Source organism: Colias philodice, chromosome 25, assembly GCF_061535455.1.
Source record: "Colias philodice isolate Cphi_HAF_F1 chromosome 25, ilColPhil1 Martin Lab GWU primary, whole genome shotgun sequence".
Taxonomy (NCBI): domain Eukaryota; kingdom Metazoa; phylum Arthropoda; class Insecta; order Lepidoptera; family Pieridae; genus Colias; species Colias philodice.
In genome coordinates, this window is record NC_143110.1 from 5,548,573 (window position 1) to 5,571,121 (window position 22,549).

At 32.9% G+C, this 22,549-nt stretch overlaps 2 protein-coding genes across 2 annotated transcripts; one reads left to right on the forward strand and one right to left on the reverse strand.

Annotated features, from left to right (window-relative positions):
• Positions 1-681: 681 nt before the first annotated feature.
• LOC149477400 (uncharacterized) lies at positions 682-10,499 on the forward strand. Its single transcript, XM_089711026.1, has 14 exons — positions 682-834; positions 908-1,108; positions 1,259-1,452; positions 1,737-1,938; positions 2,203-2,301; positions 2,555-2,712; positions 3,220-3,388; positions 3,574-3,645; positions 4,416-4,467; positions 5,083-5,159; positions 5,246-8,525; positions 8,849-8,948; positions 9,471-9,614; positions 9,936-10,499. The coding sequence occupies exons 1-14, from the start codon at positions 682-684 to the stop codon at positions 10,072-10,074; spliced, it is 5,040 nt and encodes a 1,679-aa protein (XP_089567152.1). The 3' UTR covers positions 10,075-10,499.
• Positions 10,500-11,932: 1,433 nt separating this feature from the next.
• Positions 11,933-22,480, reverse strand: LOC149477401 (nuclear transcription factor Y subunit gamma-like). The gene is made up of 8 exons (XM_089711003.1): positions 22,227-22,480; positions 21,312-21,450; positions 20,653-20,838; positions 19,946-20,077; positions 19,493-19,567; positions 18,845-18,943; positions 17,748-17,867; positions 11,933-12,742 (listed from the first exon to the last, which is right to left on the reverse strand). The coding sequence occupies exons 1-8, from the start codon at positions 22,250-22,252 to the stop codon at positions 12,668-12,670; spliced, it is 852 nt and encodes a 283-aa protein (XP_089567129.1). The 5' UTR covers positions 22,253-22,480; the 3' UTR covers positions 11,933-12,667.
• Positions 22,481-22,549: the final 69 nt, after the last annotated feature.

The following is a 22,549-nucleotide window of genomic DNA, read 5'->3' on the forward strand; positions in this document are numbered from 1 at the left end:
GATTTCACGATCTGGTCAAACTATGTTGGCCACATCATGAAATGCGACCATTTCACGAAATGATCAATCATTTCATGAAATGAGCAATAGGTACTGATTCCTAGACATAGACAGTATTCGATCTAATAATCCTATCAAAATATGTACTTGAATAAACAAAACAAAAAAGATCTTTAGCTGGCCGGCCAGCTATTTTTAGGGCATAATTATTAAAAATAAAGGCATAATAAAAATATTTTTAATATAACAACCTACAATCTACGTCAACTTAGTTGTATTATTTGCAGTAATCTAAGCAAAATATCCGTGGCTTCTTTCGTTATATTAATAAAATATTTGTGAATTTATATCTAGATCTAACACTACTTGCTACTTATTTAGTAATTAGGAAACTTATGAAAAATAGAAACCTATGCGTAATGCGGATTGCGGCCGCGGCGTTGACTTCGCTCACGTCCAACTATTAATTACATTCCGATTATATTATGATGTTGTCTATGGTCTATCTCGACTATCGATAATCGAATAGTTAAATCGATTTATTCCATCAATGGCTACTCCATCTACGCTATGGATTATGGAAGCTTTAGCGGGAAAGTTGAAACTATTTGTGATTCTGGTATTCTCACTTTTATTATTTGCTGCTTTGTGATTGAAATTCCTATTCAATCGGCATTAAATATGGATATTAGTAAATATTTGAAGAACACCAAGACTTTAGATGATTATATCATAACAACACAAGACTTTGTAAATAAATACTGTCGTTCGAAAATTCGATTAAATATGTCAGCAGTTCTTGCTCTGAAAACTGTTAGATCACTAGAAATAGAAGTACGTTAAATAAATTGAGTTGACGAAGTGTTCATTTAATTGTATCTGCTCATTAAAACGTATTTACTTTTAGTATTTCAATAAAAAGGGCGAAAATGGAGTTGCGGTTCACATCTTCAAAGGTCTTTTAGATTTACCAGGATCTAAAACATGGGGCCTACTGGGTAAAGAGTTAATTTCAATTCTAAAGTATTGGTTTGATACATTGAGACAACATCTACTCCAACACACCAACTGGTGGAATTTCTTAACTCTGCTTTTAAAGTTTGTAAAAGTAAGTTTGGCTCATGAATTATTATTATATCATCATATGTTAAACTAAGTTCTGTGATCTGTCTCTTATATATAAAATAAAAAGTAATTATCTAAGTACTATTATGATATATATGTCAACTCATTTAATTTCTGTATTTTTATATTTTAGGAGATAAGAATAAAGGATGCATCAATAAACCAAACTATAATAGAGGATTTAGCTGATAATCTATTACATTTAGCAACCCACCAACATCCAAATACAAATCAGCGGCTTCACATTATACAGTGCTTTAACATTTGTAGCGCAGAGTCTAATAGAGAGATCAGAATTGCTTTGAGAAATAAGTTTGAAAAGCATTTGTAAGTTCAATATACTTGACATATTTATTTTAAAGAAGAAATTTTATTTTTAGCTAATCATTACATTCATGCTTATTATAAATTCAAGATAAAGACCATGGTCGCAACACCAATAATTGAATATTTATTAAATAAAACTGTTATCTTTAAATACTTTCAAGATCTTAATTATTTGTTGTATTTATTTACTGTCAACACTCACATTTACTACTACTTACACACAGATACTTCATATACCTCTTATAATAAGAGGTAATAAGAATTAATCGAGAACTTTTTAACAGCATAAAATTATCAGAGTTGCTCGCTCATTGTGGTGACTTCAGACTTCAGTATAGCATGCTTGAGTGCCTCATGCGATGGCTGCTGCCTCGCCAAGAGTTATCTGTTAGGAAAAAAGCTGCGGAAATATGGTTTCCAAGTAACTTGTATAGTCAAAACGCTGTTGATGTTTTCTTGAAGAGTACTTGGATGAATTTCTTTAAGGTATTTTTAGTTCTATATAGGGTTAATTTCCTTTAGAGCATTATAAATTTTATTGTTTGCATTATATGCTATAATATTTTAAGTACATAAATAATAAGAAAATAACCTGTTGATCCGCTTTTATGCATTTAACCCGCTGGTCTCATCCAGCTAGGATTTTAATAGAAAATAAGGTCACCTTATTTTTCTTCTTATTTTGTTTATATTTCTAAAACATTGTCCTTTATTAAGATATTGTGTAAATTGTTCGACATATCCAAACAGGATGCAAGAGCTTTTCTAAATGCACTCAATGATAAAAATGAGTTGATCACTTCAGTGCAGTGCAGGAAATTTATTATTGGCAATTTAGAACTTATCACCGTGAGTATAATGAGAATTTAAAAAACTTGAAATAATATTATACTATATTAAAAAAAAATCAATTGCTATCATTTTTTTCAGTAGGCGCCAAAAAATGGCGTATAACAACATACATACTTTTAACATCACACTCGTTTTTTATTCGTTCAATACAAGCTTTAAAATAATAATATTCAATGTTTTGTTGTAATGTTTCTTATTTATAAACCAAGCCACGAAGTTTACATTTGTGTACATTTTTTGTTTTTTTTAGCTCACAGATAAAAAATATTGGCTTGATTTGAACGCTGGCAACAAAAATGTCTCACTCATGTTGGAATTGAAATTATTGGAGTTATTAAAAACTAATAGCTCCATGTCGGATGCGTTAGTAATAAATGAAGATAATGTTATTTCTGTTAAAATGTTGATGTACGTTTTATTTTTATTTATTTACTCACATTGAAAAAAAAGAGTGTGTGTGTGCCGAGCATGCAGTGAAACTTCTTTGGCAAGATTCAAAGATACCAAAATTGTCGCCTTACTCCATGACGTGACGGTATTGCCATGACGCGACCTTGAAATTTTAATCTCAACGCGCCTAGAAATTTAACTTTAAAAAAATTGTATGTTATTTAGTCTGTGCTTACATAAATGACATATTTTGTTTGATCAAATACGATTCATCGATTTCCGCATGAATGATGAATTTTTATAGATTTGATTCTTAATTATACCTAACCTCTCCTATGTGTTAATCCAAGTTACCCTCTATATGTGTCCTAAATTTCATTGTAATCGGTTCAGTAGAATTTGCGTGAAAGAGTAACAAACACACACACACACACACACACGTAAGTATTAGTATTAGTAGGACATAGTAGGACATAACACCAGTGTGCCTTTTTTATTTTTTTATTTAGCGTAATTTTTAAACAATATTCACAGGGAGTCGTCGTTAATAAAAATTGAATTGAATATAATAGATTCGAAGCAATTGCACGGCTCAGATGTTTTGGAGGGAAACGAAGTAAAGATTTATTTAAGTACTGAAAATATTGTTAAAGTCAATACTTCTTTGGCTAAGATATTTGAACATAAATATCAGGTAAAAATTATATTGTAATCTTGTAGAAATATAGGCAATTTTTTTTAAAGTTCTCTTATAATATAGGTCAAAATGAAGGCATAAGTAATCATAAGTCGTAACATTTTTTTTTTTAATAAAAAAGTGATATTTTTTATTTTATTTGAATTTAATTTAATACTACAATAATATGTACTTTTTTTCAGATATTATTAGACCTAAATAAAATTCAAGCCTCTACAGAAAATACAGGAGAGTGTTCTCAAATCGAAAATTCGGTAAGTACCTACATTATAAAAAAAAGTAATCTTTGTATTTAATCAAGACCACACTAAAGAACCTTTGACTTGATTTTTTATACCTTTTTAATATTTCAAATGATTACTTTACTGCTTATTTAGATTACGGTACTTTATTTTTTAATTATTAGGTAGGTACCTATTCCCAATAAAATCAAAATATAATCCAATAAGAATAGAACCTATATATCATAATATGGCTACACAAATTCGATAAGTAAAAAGGATCTAAGTAGATATATTTTATCATTTCAAAATTTAATTTTCAAAGAAATAGATTTAACCAGAGGTTCTGCGCCAGGATGATTAAGATAAATCTATATTTCATTCAGTAACCTAAATCATACCTAAAACCTCATAATCTGTTTATACATATTAGAAGTTAGAACTAAGGTTAGAACTTAGAACCATGAATAACATTTCATATCTCGAACTGAATCAACTTTTTAACCCATAAAATATATTTAAAGTTACCAAAGTGTGTTTTAAAATAGAAAATATCAAAGCATCCGCGGCATGCAACTAGTATTTCGTTCCAACAACCCTAACGCGCGAACTGCTTAATATAAAATCAAATGATTTATAGGCACGTCACTTTCTGTCATGTAAACTTGACAGATGGTATGTACAAGCACCTTTATTTCCATATTGACATGTCAAATAAAAAAAAAACTATTTTGTGGGTAGTTTTGTACTCCGTCGGTGGTTATTGTAGGTTATTGAGTGAAATATTTTTTTTTTATCTAAAGGAGGACACTAGATTTTCGAATCCCGTGAAATGGCGGCGTAGAAGACATTCAGGTATGAATTTTGTTGAATTTATCTTTAATAATGTAATTATATATTTATGTACCTACTGCAATGCAATTTGTATTTTTTTAATAATCTTTATAGCCTCTAATTTTCAATCACCTATTTTAAAAACGATTATGAGAAAACGATATCGCTTCGATGTCACATAGTTATTCATAGCATGTATATAAATGTATGTTATTTATTACAATGCAACAGTTTAATCAATACATAACAAAACTCCAATACGCCGAAGCGCGGTAATGGTTTGTCTAGAGGGCGTAACTGCATTTTTTTACACTTGCGATAATTAAAACTGAAAAGGATTTTATTTAATTTACTTATACATAGAAGGGATAATTTTGTATATGATGTGTATCATGTTAAATTATCACAAATACATCGCGAAGCGAATGGCATATTTAGCGATTTTGCATGAAATTAATTATTTTTATTTCTGATATTCAACAGCAGCAGTTTTTCCCAATTCTATACCTTTCAATTTTGTTTTTGACCGACTTACATATTTAATCAATCGACGAAACTCACCTTCATTTAATCAACAGGTTTTTTATAAACCTGTTGATATATTTTATATATAAGATATATGTTTGTTATTTCAAGGTGTTAATGCTAGACCTGGGAGGTCTGTTTCGCGGCAGTCGCAGGCATCCAGCGCGTCTACTTCGTCTTTAGCACTGGTATATTTGTAATCGAGTACCTTACTATAATATTATTGTTTGAATAATTTTCTTTGGTACATTTATCGATTTTTACATCTTTACAGTTGCGAGAAAAACTAGCTGCGTTACCGGGTTGTCAATTCGAAAGAGAGCCAGTTAGTGTCTGTGCTTTACCTCAGCTATCTAGTGTAACTGAAGTCACAGAGATCGACGAAAGCCAAAGTTTTAACGACGAAAGCACGCTTCGACTTAGAACTTTCGGCGTCACTATCAAAAACAAATCGGATTCCGACCATGCAACAGTTACATCTCGCCATACGGTTTCGGAAAATAATAACCTTTCTCCCCCTAACAATAACGACGAGGACTCAATAAGTTGTTTGTTAGTGGCTACCATCGGGTCCGCTGACGTTTCTGTTATAAATGACACGATTGATAGATTCCCAAAAGACAAAGAAATAAATACAGATACATCTAACATCGTTGATATGTTAGTTAAAGAAGCTCTACAGTCTAATCGAACAGTAGATCGAATACGTGAGAATACAAAAAATATACGAATAGAATCCGAAGAAAAAGCGGCAAATGTGAAAAACAAAGCCAAAGAGAGCACCATATATGAAATAAATGAGAATAATAATATCGTTCAACATTTGGGAGATCAATTAAATGCTGATTATATAGAAGATACTCCAAATTATGTTTTCCCAAAACATAGAAAGGAAGTTATTATCAGCAATAAAGTAATTTCAACAGAGATCGAAAAGTCAAATAAAGACATTATTAATAATTACAAACCGGCACTGAACCCTCAAGTCGTTGAAGATTTCTTCACGCAGCATTGCGGTGAAAATAAAAATGACGATGTGATTTTAAGTCCTTCACTAGCAAAGAAAATAAACGAAACAAGTTCAGAAGCAAGTGAAGAGTTTGATCTACCCACGAACAATGATATTGAGCGAGATTTCAATTTTAACGAAATAGACATCTTCGAATGTCTAAATGATTTGGTCGATCAAGTTTGCGATGAATTAGACAATTACATAAATAAACAAACATACAATCAAAATACTACGATGCAAAATCCCACAAATGATGTTGAAGCTGGTCTTCAGAATGATGGAGCAGATGAGAGCGATTCTAAAGTAACAAAAAAGATAAATAACAAAAAAGCTATTAATCCTAAACCTATAAAATTAAAATTTAAAACAACAATGAAACGAAATAAAAAGCAATACAAATCTAAGTTGCAAATTGAAACTGATGCTAATATGTCAAATGTACGCGATGAGGACTTTAATATAAAAGAAACTGACAACAATAATAAGAGCAAAAGCCCAGAAATTACGCAAGTTCGTAGGAGGCGTAAATTATACTCCCCTAAGGATGAACACATAATAAATGCTGCAAAGTCTACTATGTATGTATCTGAAAGTGAAAAAGATGACATAGCACCGGAGCAACTACCATACAGAGATACTCCTAAATCTAAAGCTACGTCGTACAAAGAAATAGAACAATTAAAACGATCGACTCGGAGACTTATAAAAAACAGTAAAATGAAAAATGAACCTCTTCTCTCCCCGAGGTCGAAAAAAATTAATGAAGATTTTAATAACCTTAAGAAAACCATCGATAATAACGAGAATATTACCCTTGTAGATGCAAAACGGGATAAAAACCTAGCATTGTATAATTTCTCGAGCGATAGTGAAGATAGTGATTTTAAAAAGAAATTTACTCAAACTTTTAAAAGAACACCTACCAATACTCCTGTAAGGCGTAGTCGTCGCAATATACCGCCCAAAAAATATTCAGAAATAGAAACTAGAGGAAGAAAAACTAAAGCAAAGAATAAACTACGTAAAATCGATACAGTTAAATTATCACGAGATGAACTTGTTAATGAAAAAATGCGTGAACCGATATCAGAAACTTTAAATGCTTCTGTTACAATTGAAGTTCCCAAAGAAACGCCTGGGAATTTAGAACCAAATATAAACATCGATCCTCAAATGGAAGTTATCGATGAACAAATACTTGAAAAATGTACAAAAAAATCTCGGTCAAAAAGGAAAACAAAGCAATCAAAGAAAAAAGATCAGTACTTGAAAAGTGGTAATGAATTAGTGTTGGAAGTAGGGCAAGAGATGGAACAAAGTATAAGTCCATTACCCGCTCTGATAGTTGAATCACAGCCAAAGGATATTAATCTGGAAGATTCTGTTACGGCTTTGGAAAAACTCCAAGACATGTGTGAAGACGAGTCAATTGGAAAACGTCTTGAATTGAATACGACCCAAAATCTACTTTCAGATTTAGATCAACCTAATTACAGTCCGGAAAAACTAAGTACTAGCAATATAGAAATAATAGAACTTGATAAATCGCCTTCCAAACATAAGAAAAATAAGAAACGTAAAAGTCACAATTCAAGTACAGGTGATAAGCCATCTGATGTAACCAATAAAGATGAAAGCCTTGCGAAGAAAAAGAGCAAGAAAAATAAAAAGCACAGAAAAAGTGAGAAGAAACGGTCAACCAGCACTGACAGTAATACTGTAAAAGACTGCGTTAAAATACTAACAGTTAGTGCCGTAATCGAAAATGAGTCGCCCAAGTCCATACCGACGCTTGGCATAACGGGCCACGGAAGTTCTAAAGAGAACCCTCCGAGTTCCAACCAATTGGATCAAAGCTTACAACCGCGTGATTTAGAAGTTGAATATCTGGATGATTCTACCAAAGAATACCACAAAACTCTCACGAACGAAATGCACAAGTTGTGGCATTCGAACAATAGCGAGAGAGCGAGCAGAGTTTCAAATGAAGATGTACGGCGTATAGTTAGGAATTCACCAGCCGTTTCTATTAAGAGGCTGTCTTCACAGGAAATCCATGAATGGATGCCACCACGACACAATTCCATATTCGGATCCGATCAAAGCGACATTTCCAAACAATCTAGAGTCTCAAAACAATCTAAAAAGACGAAAAAAGAAACTGCGGCTTCTTCGACAACAGAGAAGAAACCGATGCTGAGCACAATATCTCCAATCAAGTTGTTCCCTACAAACCCGATATCGATTTCTGACGGTGGTTGCGTGAACATGAACAGACCAGAAACTATATCGTCTAAAACTGGAATAGAGAGTAAATCGAAATATGATTTTCGTAAGCGGAAAAATGCAATTGCTGTAGATTCTACACCAAAAAAATCAAGATTAGCTTCGACTGCTACATCTTCGCCCATAATATCCAGTAAGCCGACGACAAGTAAAGCTAAGTACAGGATTTCAGAAGAGGTTGTGCCCAATGTTAGTCAAAGCTCGTCCGTTAGTAATTGGATGAAGCAGAATCAATCTATACTTTCTTCGTTACCTCGTAAGTATTAATAACCAGCCTTTTAAAATCTATTACACAAGCTTTGTATGAAAGTTTTAAAGTACCTTTTTTATATTTTTTTTTTACCCAACGTAATAGATTTTGCTTTTAAAATATTTAATAATTGCTAAAATTCTCCCCGAGACCACGCTCGTTGCAAAGCGTGCGAAACGTCGGGATATAAGTCGCGTTTAAAATCCGTTAAAATGTTTAATTTGTAACAAAAAATTGCTGATATACTTTAAGAGTAAAAATCTTGATAGAGAAAATCGGTTTCGTAATTGAAGTAAAATAATTTCGATATTTATTACATTATTTTTCAGCGGAAAACTACGAAACATTCATGTACAGAGACAATTTGAACTTGATAATAGAAAAGTTGAATACAACACTGGTTGAAATACAACATGACACCAGTCGAAGGTCGGTATTTATTGTGTCATGTGTGTAATTAGTGAACATTTTATTCGATAATTTTAATATTAGTCCTAATGCCCTTTATTGTGTTTTCTCTCCATAAGTACCTTGCTTGTGTCTTAAAGACACGTAAAATAAATAGCCGAATTGGTTGAGCCTTTCTCGAGCTAATTACAAAAAATATTTTTAATTCAATAAAAAAAAATATGTTAAAATATTTTTGTTGTATTTGATCCAACTAATATTATAAATGCGAAAGTTTGTGAGGATGGATGTTTGTTACTCTTTCACGCAAATACTACTGAACAATTTACAATGAAATTTGGTATTCAGGTAGCTAAAGAACCAGAATAAGTCATAGGCTACTTTTTATCCCGTAAATCTCACAGCAACTATTCGGGTTTTCCTTTGAAAACACTGGCGAAATAAAACCTGTATATGTGTTTGAATTCTGATATATTTTTTTACTTTATTCGTATTTCCCTTCCAAAATAATACAGGTAATTGTTCATATAATTTTGTTTCCAGATTCAGTCAGTTATTTGTAGAAATCCAAAGGCAACTGAAGGAAGGCTCAGACACTCGCCACCATTTATTCAGAGTTACAGGGTGTGAAATGCTCGATGCTATATTGCAAATCATCGATTATAAGTTCAAAGAACTGGATATTAGGTAAGATTACTTAATAAGTTAGCTAAGTTTATACCTGCTACCTTATTATGGGTATAAAACTTATTTAATAACTTCTAGATATTATATCAGCTAAAACCAACTTTAATTCATGCAGTTTAGGTTGAATTTAATTCCTTTTGGTTATGTGAAAATCTAAAACTTGGCATAATATTTTTTTGTAGTGTGGAATTAAGCCCTAAAAGTTATTTTACAATATCATGCATCTTATTCTTATTGAATCATCTTAAGATCTTAAAATTAATCCTTTTTTTACCATTGATTTGAAATTGGAATGTCAAAAAGTTTTTTTTTTTAATTTAGGTGCCGAGCAATGGACGATCAAGTACGTAACGACTTTAAAGCACAAACCTGCGCTGTGCTCCGCGAGGATTCTAAAAGGAAACAACAATTTGTCAAACTTCTCAAACAGGATATACGCAATATGATGCCTAGTGAATAGAGTATAGGAAATTACACGCATATAAATTATTATATGCGTGTATGATCCTAAAAATACACGCATGTGACGATAATAAAAATTATTATATGCGTGTATGGCCCTAAAAATACACGCATGTAACGACAATAAAAATTATTATATGCGTGTATGATCCTAAAAATACACGCATGTAACGATAACAAAAATTATTATATGCGTGTATGGCCCTAAAAATACACGCATGTAACGATAATAAAAATTATTATTTGCGTGTATGGGCCTAAAAATACACGCATGTAACGATAATAAAAATTATTATATGCGTGTATGGCCCACAAAATACACGCATGTAACGATAATAAAAATTATTATATGCGTGTATGACCCTAAAAATACACGCATGTAACGATAATAAAAATTAATACATGCGTGTATGATCCTAAAAATACACGCATGTAACGATAACAAAAATTATTATATGCGTGTATGGCCCTAAAAATACACGCATGTAACGATAATAAAAATTATTATTTGCGTGTATGGGCCTAAAAATACACGCATGTAACGATAATAAAAATTATTATATGCGTGTATGGCCCACAAAATACACGCATGTAACGATAATAAAAATTATTATATGCGTGTATGACCCTAAAAATACACGCATGTAACGATAATAGAAATTAATACATGCGTGTATTATCCTAAAAAATAAAAAATACACGCATGTAACGATGATAAAAAATATTATTATATGCGTGTATTAAACATACCATGATTTGTTTTTGCTATATTTGTAGTACGATTAAAACTGGGACAGCACTACAAAACTATTATGCTGTCCCTCTCAGACATTTTTGTCAAACAAATGCAAGAACATAACATGGTCCCTCCTAATTAAATGTAAAGAAGAAATGTTTTATTATTAAATTATTATAAGGATATACTATGAAGTTTCAATGAATGAAGTTTCAATAGTATATGTATTATAACATAAGGTAATTTATATAAATTCAAGTTAGCTTGTAAGAGAAATGGGGAGTATGTTTTACTTATTTTATTTATTCTCTATTCATTGGAGTTTTAATTATTTATAATTTAATGATTGTTACTTTTGATTTGTTTTAATTGAATTTTATTTGCCTTGTTAAGAAACGGTTTGATTTTCAGTTATGTGAAGTTCTAGACTTTAGTTTTTTTTATTTGTAAATAATAAAGGAAGTAAAGTGTCAAAAAATTATCTGTTATATTATTTTCTTCTGAAATTTTTTAATACCTACCAAATAATAATAATAAGAGCAAATCTTTTATTTTTTCAAATGCTCGCTTTGAACTTTTAAAATAATCAAATTGATTGAAATATGTTTTATTTCCTGGAGAATCATACATAATAACATTTTTTTATTAAATTTTGCTAAGATAATACAAGTAGGAAAAGATGAATAAAAGAACTTTTGTAACAATTCATGATTAAAACTATTTCTTTTTTGTATCACTACATCTTCTTATATATAAAAATGAATCGCAAAATGTGTTGGTAAGCGCATAACTCGAGAACGGCTGAACCGATTTCGATAATTCTTTTTTTATTATATTCCTTGAAGTACGAGGATGGTTCTTATGTAGAGAAAACGTGAACATGTACCACGGGCGAAGCCGGGGCGGACCGCTAGTAGTAGATATAAAACAAAGTCGCTTTCTCTATCCCTATGTGCCTTTGTATGCTTAAATCTTTAAAACTACGCAACGGAATTAGACGCGGTTTTTTTAATAGATAGAGTGATTCAACAGGAAGGTTTTAGTATATAATTTATTAGGTTTTAGACAAAGCGGGCGAAGCCGCGGGCGGTAAGCAAGCTAGTATTGAATAAAAGAATCATTTTAAAAACCATACTTTAATGAAGACTAACAAAACATTGTCAGATACATCTGTACATTATAATAAATAATTGCACCGTCTATAATATAGTTATCACATAAAACTGTTTTTTTAGGATATTGAGTTTTTTAATCAAAAAAAACAAAAACAAAAAATATACTTTTTTACATTTCACAATCTTAATGTTAATTATTATGTAGAACAGAAAAAAAGCGGATTGACTCATATTTCTGTTTCTAGTTTATTTTATTTGGGTTCTTTCAAAAAACTTAAAATCAAAATATGTAGTTATATTCAATTTTTCACAAGCACTTTTAAATCAGACTTTGAAAAGTGGCAGCACTGCTTCCACATAAAACAAACCCATAAGACACAAGAAGCTTATATCTAATACAATGGAGATTGCACTATGACCATTAACTTGTAACAAGAAAATATGACGTTGAATGACGCCTGTATGTTTTTTTATCCCTTTCACACCAACTTGCCAAGTTAGGTGTGAAAGGGATAAAAAAACATACAGGCGTCATTAAAGGTCATATTTTCTTGTTACAAGTTAATGTTCATACTGAAATCTCCAGTGTATTAGATATAAGCTTCTTGCATAGACAGATAATACATGTCACAGATTATACATGTCACTTGTCACAGACACCACATGTCACAGATTATGCAACATTATCACTTGTCACTTATAACTTGTCACTAATCACTGTCCGTCGCAGTGGCTTATCACTACGACTCCTCTTGGTTGGAGGCCACTTGAGCGATATAGATCTGATGCGGTGGGTGTGGCGCTTGTGATGATACCTGGAAATAGTGATTTATTTATTTATTACTTACTAGCGGTCCGCCCCGGCTTCGCCCGTGGTACATAATATTTACGTTTTCTCTACATAAGAACCATCCTCGTACTTCAAGGAATATAATAAAAAAAAGAATTATCGAAATCGGTTCAGCCGTTCTCGAGTTATGCGCTTACCAACACATTTTGCGATTCATTTTTATATATAACTAGCGGTCCGTCCCGGCTTCGCCCGTGGTACATGTTTACGTTTTCTCTACATAAAAACCATCCTCGTATCGGTCAATTAGGGAAAGCTGGCATGTTCACAGTACTCACACTTATGCAATTTCACTTACAGTATGTTCAAAAATAAATGCGACTCTAGTTTCATTTTAGACTTGAATTGTAAAATGGGTGCGTTGTAGATATGTATATGCAAATATAATTACTTATGAAAGCTCTCATAATTTACCTGTAAAATTATAATTTAAAAGTAAATCAATTGATGAAGTTAATTATTTATTCTAATAATAATCAATTGGATAAAAGTATTAATAATCATTCAATTATCAAATAATAATTAAATTCCTGACTTTGGTCGAGTAAAGATATCTAAGAAATATTATATTTGTAGTAAGTACGTAATACCTACCAATACGCGCTAACAAATATGTGTTACATGTTTATTGTATAATTTTCACACTATTGGTTTTAAACTCAAACTCAAAGATTTATACAATTAGACTTCTTCTAGAAGCACTTTTGAATCGTCATAACAGTTTAACAGTTTTAACATTTACCACCAATTCAGAAAGCAGTATCTATAGAGAAGAAGAAGAATCTATTTAATCATAATCGTAATCTTCTACTTCACTGTAACTTTCATCGCTCGAAGAACTCGATGTTTCGTTGTCGGAATTTCTTAATGTTATTATAAATGAGTCAGTGTAATTATCTACTTTTGGTTCTAATTGAATATATTTTTCCTCATGTTCTCGCGTCTTTCTCCAAACGTCACTAAACATATCCAGACTAATAGCATTTGCTTCCTTTCTAAATAATTCTTACACAGTTTTCAAGTTAAAGTTCACATTTTGTGATGCTACTTTCCCTTTAATTATGCCCCATAGTAACTCTATTGGGTTGAGATCTTTGAGGATTGCATCAAGTAGGTAAAAATTGTGTATAGTTTGGCTTATTTTTTTTAATAATGTGATAACTCTGATTATTAATTAGTTATTTGATTTTTGAAAAAAAAAAATGCCGATTATAGTCAAAATTTATATTTTTCTAACAAGATCCTTATCATCCAAATTTCCACCTTGGTGAGAAAAATTGACATTTCTAATGAAAATGAACAAAAAATTAAATGATTTTATTAAATACTGTAAAATAGTCTATAATTCTTCCATTTACTGTATCACAAAATTCTTCATAGATTTTTAGATATTCGTACTACACCAATTACATCACCCTGTATTTATAAACAATTGCAAAATATGACACATACATAGGCCGGGAGATACTGACACAAAATTTCGGGTCATTTGTAACAGAATGGCGGTTCTACAGAGGTCTTATTACGCAATGACTAAAAGAAAAATGATGGTCAGAACTCAGAACGCTGGTACCGGCGGACTAGTCGCGTGGGCGTTAGTCGAACTCTTTTTTTTTTTTTTTTTTTTTTAATTTGAGATTAGGCTGGCATTTGACCATCGCTTCGCCTGATGGAAAGCGACAAGCGAGGTCTAGGATGGAGCATGCTGACCTAATAAGTGCCTATTCACTTTTTTTTTGAACAAGTCCAGATTATAATTATCGGGAAACACGGACGCCGGAAGATTGTTCCATTCCTTGCTGGTACGCACGAGAAAGGATGAAGCGTAACGCTTAGTGCGTATGGGTGGAATGTCGATGACATAGGGGTGGAGACCAGCACGGCGTCGAGTCCCCCGGAGATAAAAGGGAGAAGCGGGTATCAGGTTGTGCAGTTCTTCAGCACATTCACCGTGGTAAATCCTGTAGAACACTGCCAAACTAGCCACTTTTCGACGATGTTCTAAGCTATACAGTTTCGAGGTGGTAAGGGCTTCATTCCCGATTAGCCTAATCGCTCGTTTTTCGATTGAGTCCAAGGCGCTAAGTTGGTATTTTGCTGCACCAGCCCAAAGGTGGGAACAGTACTCCACACCTGACCGAACTTGAGCTTTATAAAGGTTTAGGAGCTGTTCCGGTGTGAAGAATTCTGCCACTTTGGAGAGTATTCCAAGCTTCTTAGCGGCAACCTGCACCTTGGACTCAATGAAGGTCTTGAAGTTGAGGTTGGAGGAGAGCGTTAGGCCTAAAAGCTCCAGTTCATTGGACAACTCTAAGGACACATCCTGGAAAGTAGGTGTTAAACTGAAGTCGGTACGTTTAGCTGTAAAAAGGCAAGCCTGCGTTTTCGAGGAGTTAAACCTGACTAAGTTGGCATCGCCCCATTCGGAAACCGATTTTAAAGTAGTGTTCAATCGCTCAACTAAAGCCTTTCTTTGGGCCACCAAAACATTGACCGTCTGCGCCTCGGATGCGTAACTGTCAATAACTGTGCTGTCATCGGCATAACTGTAAATATTTGGACCTAACAAATCATCTATATGAAGCAGAAATAAAGTAGCAGATAGTACTGATCCTTGAGGAACTCCGGCGTTAATGGGTAGTAGATCGGACGCACAACCATCGATCACCACTCGAAGTGAACGTTCACACAAGAAATCAGAGATCCAGTTGCACAGGCTAGGGCAGATCCCATATGCTGGAAGTTTGTTGATAAGACCACTATGCCAGACTCTGTCAAATGCCTTTGAAATGTCGAGGGATACGGCTACTGCCTCCCCGAGCTTCTCGATAGCAGAACCGAACATATGAGTGAGGTGAACCAGAAGGTCCCCAGTAGACCTTTTACGTCGAAATCCGTATTGATGATCGCTGAGGAGATCGTTACCTTCTAGATACCTCAGAAGCCGGTTGTTTAAGATACGCTCCATAACTTTACAGATAATGGAGGTGATTGAGATAGGCCGGTAGTTACCTGGGTCGCTGCGGCTTCCTTTTTTGGGTATTGGCTGGACATTGGCTATTTTCCAGGTCTTGGGAACTTTACCAGTGTCATATGAGAGACGATACAGCCGTGTTAATATCGGTGAAAGTTCAGGAGCACAACTTTTTAGTACCACAGCAGGGATACCGTCAGGTCCACTTGCTTTATTCACGTCTAGACTTTGGAGAGCTTTAAGAACTTCTCTCTGAGTGATGCGAAATTCAGGCATATTTTGACCGCAGTGAGGTAGAGAAGGTGGTAGCTTATTACTAGGGTCCAGACGGGAATTATACGGTACCGGTACTCGTCGGATAAATAGCGAAAGTCAAACGATTTACAAATCGTTTGACTTTTCCGCGGTATGGCGACCATTTGGAATCGTCCGAAAAGTATGGCATGGCAATTTTAGTAAATGGCTGCACGACGATGGTTACCTGTGCAAAAGTGAGCTCGGTACAAATGGTTGAATTGTTTTTTTTTAAATCAACGCATTCACGTCGGTATGGCGGACTGTAAGTCACATCGTAACTGTATGGCATGACACTACCGCCTACATCTTTTTTAAGGGCTATCGGTAAATTCTAAAATTTTTGTGTTACAAATCGTTGGACTTTCGCTATTTATCCGACGAGTGTGACTAACGCCCACGCGACTAGTCCGCCGGTACCAGCGTTCTGACCATCATTTTTCTTTTTGTCATTGCGTACTAAGACCCCTCTAGACCGCCATCCTGTTACAAATGGCCCGAAATTTTGTGTCAGTATCTCCCGGCCTAACATGTGCAATGTGTAAATGTGTTGACGTTCCAGCTCTTCTTAATATACCTCTACTTCAAGGAATATAATAAAAAAAGAATTATCGAAATCGGTTCAGCCGTTCTCGAGTTATGCGCTTACCAACACATTTTGCGATTCATTTTTATTTATAACTAGCGGTCCGCCCCGGCTTCGCCCGTGGTACATATTTACGTTTTCTCTACATAAGAACCATCCTCGTACTTCAAGGAATATAATAAAAAAAAGAATTATCGAAATCGGTTCAGCCGTTCTCGAGTTATGCGCTTACCAACACATTTTGCGATTCATTTTTATATATGTATAAAAAGAAGATTAACATTTTGACAGTATGGCTTATAGTTGCAAGTACATTAACTCTGTCGAACTTTTATTAAGTGAAAGATACTCTAAAAGATTATTTGCTTTACTACCTATTTTTGACATACACTTTCATGCTCTACATAATAGCCATAACAAACAAAATGGAACACATAGAAAGTTGTTGTATTTTTCAAATCACACGAAACTAGAAAAAGAAAATAATAATTGATTGTTAATGCAACAGAATTCAAAGGAATTTAGAATCACACATTTAGAATCGCTTTTACTTATGATATCTAGTAACACTGTATCCTACTTTCCTATCCTACTTCCTACTAATATTATAAATGCGAAAGTTTATTTATTTATTTATTTATAATACTTCATTGTACAAAAGGCGGCCTTATTGCTGAACAGCAATTTCTACCAGGCAACCTGGGAAAGGAAATGTAAGAAGGTCGTGAGATAGCGCAAAATAAATGACTATAATTACAATTACATATAACAATACATTGCAAATAATGTAAAATAGACACATATACACACATATTAATATAAACTAAATATTACATATATACATCAAAAATATGTAGGTACATACTAAAAATATTACTAAAATACATATTTTACATACACATACATAATATTAAATATTTTGAGGATGGTTGTGAAATATGAATGAAATTTAGCACAAATATAGAGGGTAACTTGGATTAACACATAGGTTTTATCCCAAAAATCCCACGTGAACGGGAACTATGCGGGTTTTTCTTAGAAAACGCGGGCGAAGCTGCGGGCGGAAAGCTAGTAAAATATAAATAGGTACTCTATTTTACTATAGTATAATTATACCTGTAGAATCTGTGGTGTTTGATTTTGTCCTTGTGGTTGTGCATGAATGATGATTGGCTGGTTCGGATTGTTCTGCACTTGTAGGCGGATCATGTTGATTTGAGCTTGCGTTAGGAGTAGCTGAAAATTGATAAATAAATAAATAAATATTATAGGACATTATTACACAAATCGACCTAGTCCAACAGTAAGCTCAATTAAGGCTTGTGTTGTGGGTACTAGGCGACGATAAATATAATATTTAATAAATACATATATAGATAACACCCAGACCCAAGAACAAATAATTGAGTTCATCACACAAATATTTGCCCTGACCGGGGATCGAACCCGGGACAGTCGGCTCAGTAGGCAGTTACTTTACCACTGCGCCAACCGCGTCGTCCAACTATAGGAAAAAATACACACACACAGAAAATTTTCAACATTAGGTATAAGGGGTTGTTAAGAGCAAATTTAACAGTGATTGCGCTCTCCTTTACTCCCATACAATTGGACAGTGTGCGGAAACGAGAGCGCAATATCAGTTCCTTGGCGGGGCCAGGTCGTAGAAGAAAACAATAAGAAAATATGTGATTTAAGGAAAAGTGTGGGTCATATGCGAAATATGACTCGTTAGAGTTTCAGGTATGAATATGTTGACTTCGTGTTTTAAATTGCAGACCCGTACGTCAAAAAAATAAAGACAGAATCGTTTAATGATGATTTTAAGACCAATCTTTGCAATTATTTTCTAACGAGCCGATTTCGTCCAATTATGTATCGAGTCCGTTCACGTCCTTCTAAATATGATGAATATTAAACATATATTTTTTGATGGGCTAGAATAAATAACTTTTCTTAAAAAACTGCTCAAATAACTTCAATTTGGTGTTGCCCCTTATGTGGTTTATCTGATAAATTTATTACATTTTTTTATATCAGGTTAGAGAGATCTGCCTTCCAAATTCTAATTGAATCATAATTATTGAATTTTATTAGGCAAGTATATTATGACCACTATTAATACTTTTTTTCTATAAGCGAAAGTATTATCAAATTCGGCTCATACATTACACATCCCACCCCATACAAACAAACACTTATTTTTAACTTACCGGCATGTTCTGTACTTCGCCAGAAGAATTGACAACTTGGTGTAACAACGTGACCGGATGTGGGTTCGTCGAAGTTGTAGCGGGTGTACTTGAAGATGGCTGAAATATAAAAAGATACAATGTAATTTTTTTTTGAAGTGAAAACTTCTTTAGCGGCGTTGGGTATAAAATCTTAAACTCGCGTCAGGACACGTGGCCTGATCGAAAAAGCGTAAGACGGATGGATATCAAACATGCTCAACGTTAATAATCAAGTTTTCACTTCTGCCGGCACTCCCGGAGTGCAACCCGTCTTTTTTTTATTATAAAAACGAAAAAAGATGTATAAAATACTCTTTGTCTTATGAAATTGTAAATTAATATGGTATTAACAGCTCTATAGTGTTCCTTCCTGTTTAGTTGATTGGCTGCATCAAGGTGTTAAGGTAGGTATCATTAAAAATATGACTATAATATAATATAATATAATTCATATCAAGGTAAATTGTAATGCAATTAAAAAACATTAATTCATTTATTTACATAATAAATGAATTAATGTTTTCATTACTTAACTTGTCAAACAATTATAAGAATACAATTTCGTAACAGACAATTATAATGAATTATTATTTCTCGAAACTATCAAATACAAGAACAAAGACTAACCTGTACAATCTGAGCGCACTGCTGAGTTACAAACTGCGTAGTATTTTGTACCGCGGGCTGGTGTGTTTGTGCCACCTGGAATGAAAAAAAAATAATATTGGATTGTATAAACAGCTCCATATAATTCTACAAGTCACAAGGTATTAACAGCTCCATATAACATACCTGTTCAGTTTGTTGCGTAGCTCTTGGTGTTTCATCTCTCAATCTGCTGAACTTCATCTCTTGTCTTGGCACTATGTCGATGAGCATTATCAGCTCATTATAATTCTACAAGTAACAAGGTATTAACAGCTCCATATAACATACCTGTTCAGTTTGTTGCGTGGCTCTCGGTGTTTCATCTCTCAATCTGCTGAACTTCATCTCTTGTCTTGGCACTATGTTGATGAGTATTAACAGCTCTGTATAATTTTACAAGTCACACGGTATTATCAGCTCCATATAACATACCTGTTCAGTTTGTTGCGTGGCTCTTGGTGTTTCATCTCTCAATCTGCTGAACTTCATCTCTTGTCTTGGCACTATGTCGATGAGGAAATCGAATTGGTCGGAACGGGATATCGCCATTGCTATGTCGTTGCGCTGGGGGTATAGATTTAGTGTTAATTACAGGCATATTAATAAATCCTAGCTAATATTATAAATTTGAAAGTAAATCTGTCCGCCTGTCTCTTATCCACGCCTCATCTACTGAACCAATTTGGATGAAATTTAGTACAGATATAGCTTGATCCGCTCCGCGAAGTCAAGGATTTAAATACAAAAAAAATATAATGTATAGTGTCATGAATAGTTTTAGCAGTGTAGCACCAATTATGATTAGGTATTGAAGACATATTTGACAAAAAAAATTGTAGACTTAAACCATACTTTAGAAGTCAATTTTCAAGAATATAAGAAGACAGGGTAGAGACCTATAAGATAAATACTCATAGTTTTCCTTATAAGACAAAAATTATAAGATAAAAACTAGGGGTCCGCCCCGGTTTCTCCCGTGGTACCTACATGTTTAAACTATCCTATCTCTCAAGTTGGATCGAACGAATCATGGTGTGCGAATTTTATTATAATCGGTTAAGTGGTTTAGGAGTCCATTGAGGACAAACATTGTGAAACGAGATTTATATATATTAAGATGTATTCTAAAAGTGATTTACCTGCAGTGTCCGTCTCTTATTATCCTCAGTATGTGACCAGGCTCGTAACGTCAACTCATGTATGAATATTTCGGCTGCCTTCGCGAACAGCACTGGAGCTTCGGCCGATATCATTTTGACTTCTTCATCTAGTTTCATTATTTTTTTGATGCGAGCGAGCGGTAGGACTTGGGTTTTGAAGTCCTCCTGTGTATAAGTATCAAAGTATATTTTTAGTTCTTTAATTTAGAATGTATAAAAGAAAAACAGTGAAGTAAAAAAAAACTTACTTTTTGTAATAACTTTTATATGAGTATTTTTTTATTTTCAGAATATTAAATCTATGCATTTTTTTAATTTAGAATATACAAAAGAAAAACAGTTAAGTAAAAAAGCTTACTTTTTGTAATAACTTTTATATGAGTATTTTTTTATTTTGGGACTATTAAATCTATGCAATCTAGGCCATTTCTAAAATTATTATATTCTTAATACTTTGAATGTCTTAGTAATATTAAAAAAGTAAAGAACAGAAGTTGTATATTAGGATTGTCTCAATATTTCTTCTAATGTTTATTAGATAACTAATACTAATACCTATATGTAAAGTTTTCTGAAATTTAAAAATGTTTGATTTCAAGTGTAAATTTATTCGACAAAAATAATTAATAGATACATACAGCAGTAATCTTCTTAACATCCTCATTGACTTTAGCCCAAAAGTTATTGAGTGTAGTGTGTATGTTATTGATGGGTGACTCCTCGCCGGTACATTCTGTCTCCGCTTCTTCTGTTTCAACGGCTGTTGCGTCTTGCTCACTGAAAGAAACACGATAGATTTATAAATTATATTACTATGTAAGTATGTTGCTTATTAATTTTTGTCTTCAATATTTGTAATGTTCAATTGTTGTGGTACATAAAATAAAAATATAAAAATTCATAATTCATTATTAAATGATAATTGTTTTACAAAGTAGGTTTTTATTATGAGTTATGTAACTGTATGATTTATAAAACTTGGAATTATAATATTTAAGTAAAGATATAATGTAAAAGAATTTGGTACAAAGGTCTGATTTCTAGTGTAATAAAATATATTTTTAAATTTTATTCTGCCTTTGTGAAACTATTTATTGATTATAGAAGTGATGCTGAAGTACTTTTAAATAGTTAGTGTGTTCTAATTAAGAATTGAAAATAAAAAAAGAGTTTATGAAAAATATATGTAGAAGTAGTTAGGTAGGTAATTGAACCCATACAAAATATATGAATGGGTATTATTCTTTAAGTAAAATTATTTTGCGCTTTAAATGTAAGTATAATTATGTAGTTATTAAATTAAATATAAGCGCACAATAACAAAAATATTTGAGATACCTTGCTATAGTTTGAAAATTATTTATAATAATATTTACAGTATGTATAGACCGCGCTTGGTTATAAAATGCAGTATTAACAGTTAAATTTGTCTAGAAAGTTACAAATAGTTGCGTTTAATTGCATATAAACATTATTTTAATTATTATCGTAGTAAGTTTCTACCACTTTTAATATCAGTAGAAACAACGCGATAAAATTGTGACGAAACTTACGCAGGCACGAAGAAGCACACGGACATCTTGTATTACAAACGACCGACCAAGGACTTCGGAAAATGTAGTGCTCCTGTATTTTCTATTTTCCTTTTGAGATTATTCGAAAAGTAAACAGGAAGATTAACCGCGACAAAAGTTAATAAAAACACGGTAACCAATAATCAGTGCAATATTTGGAGATCTCCAATCACCAATTACTGAAAATGCGCCCTTTCCACGATTCGTCCGCCGATGACCAGTCACAAGCTTGACGTAGATAATGTGTTGCTACCCTCACATAGAACTATATCAAATTCACATAATTTTACAATATTCTCTAA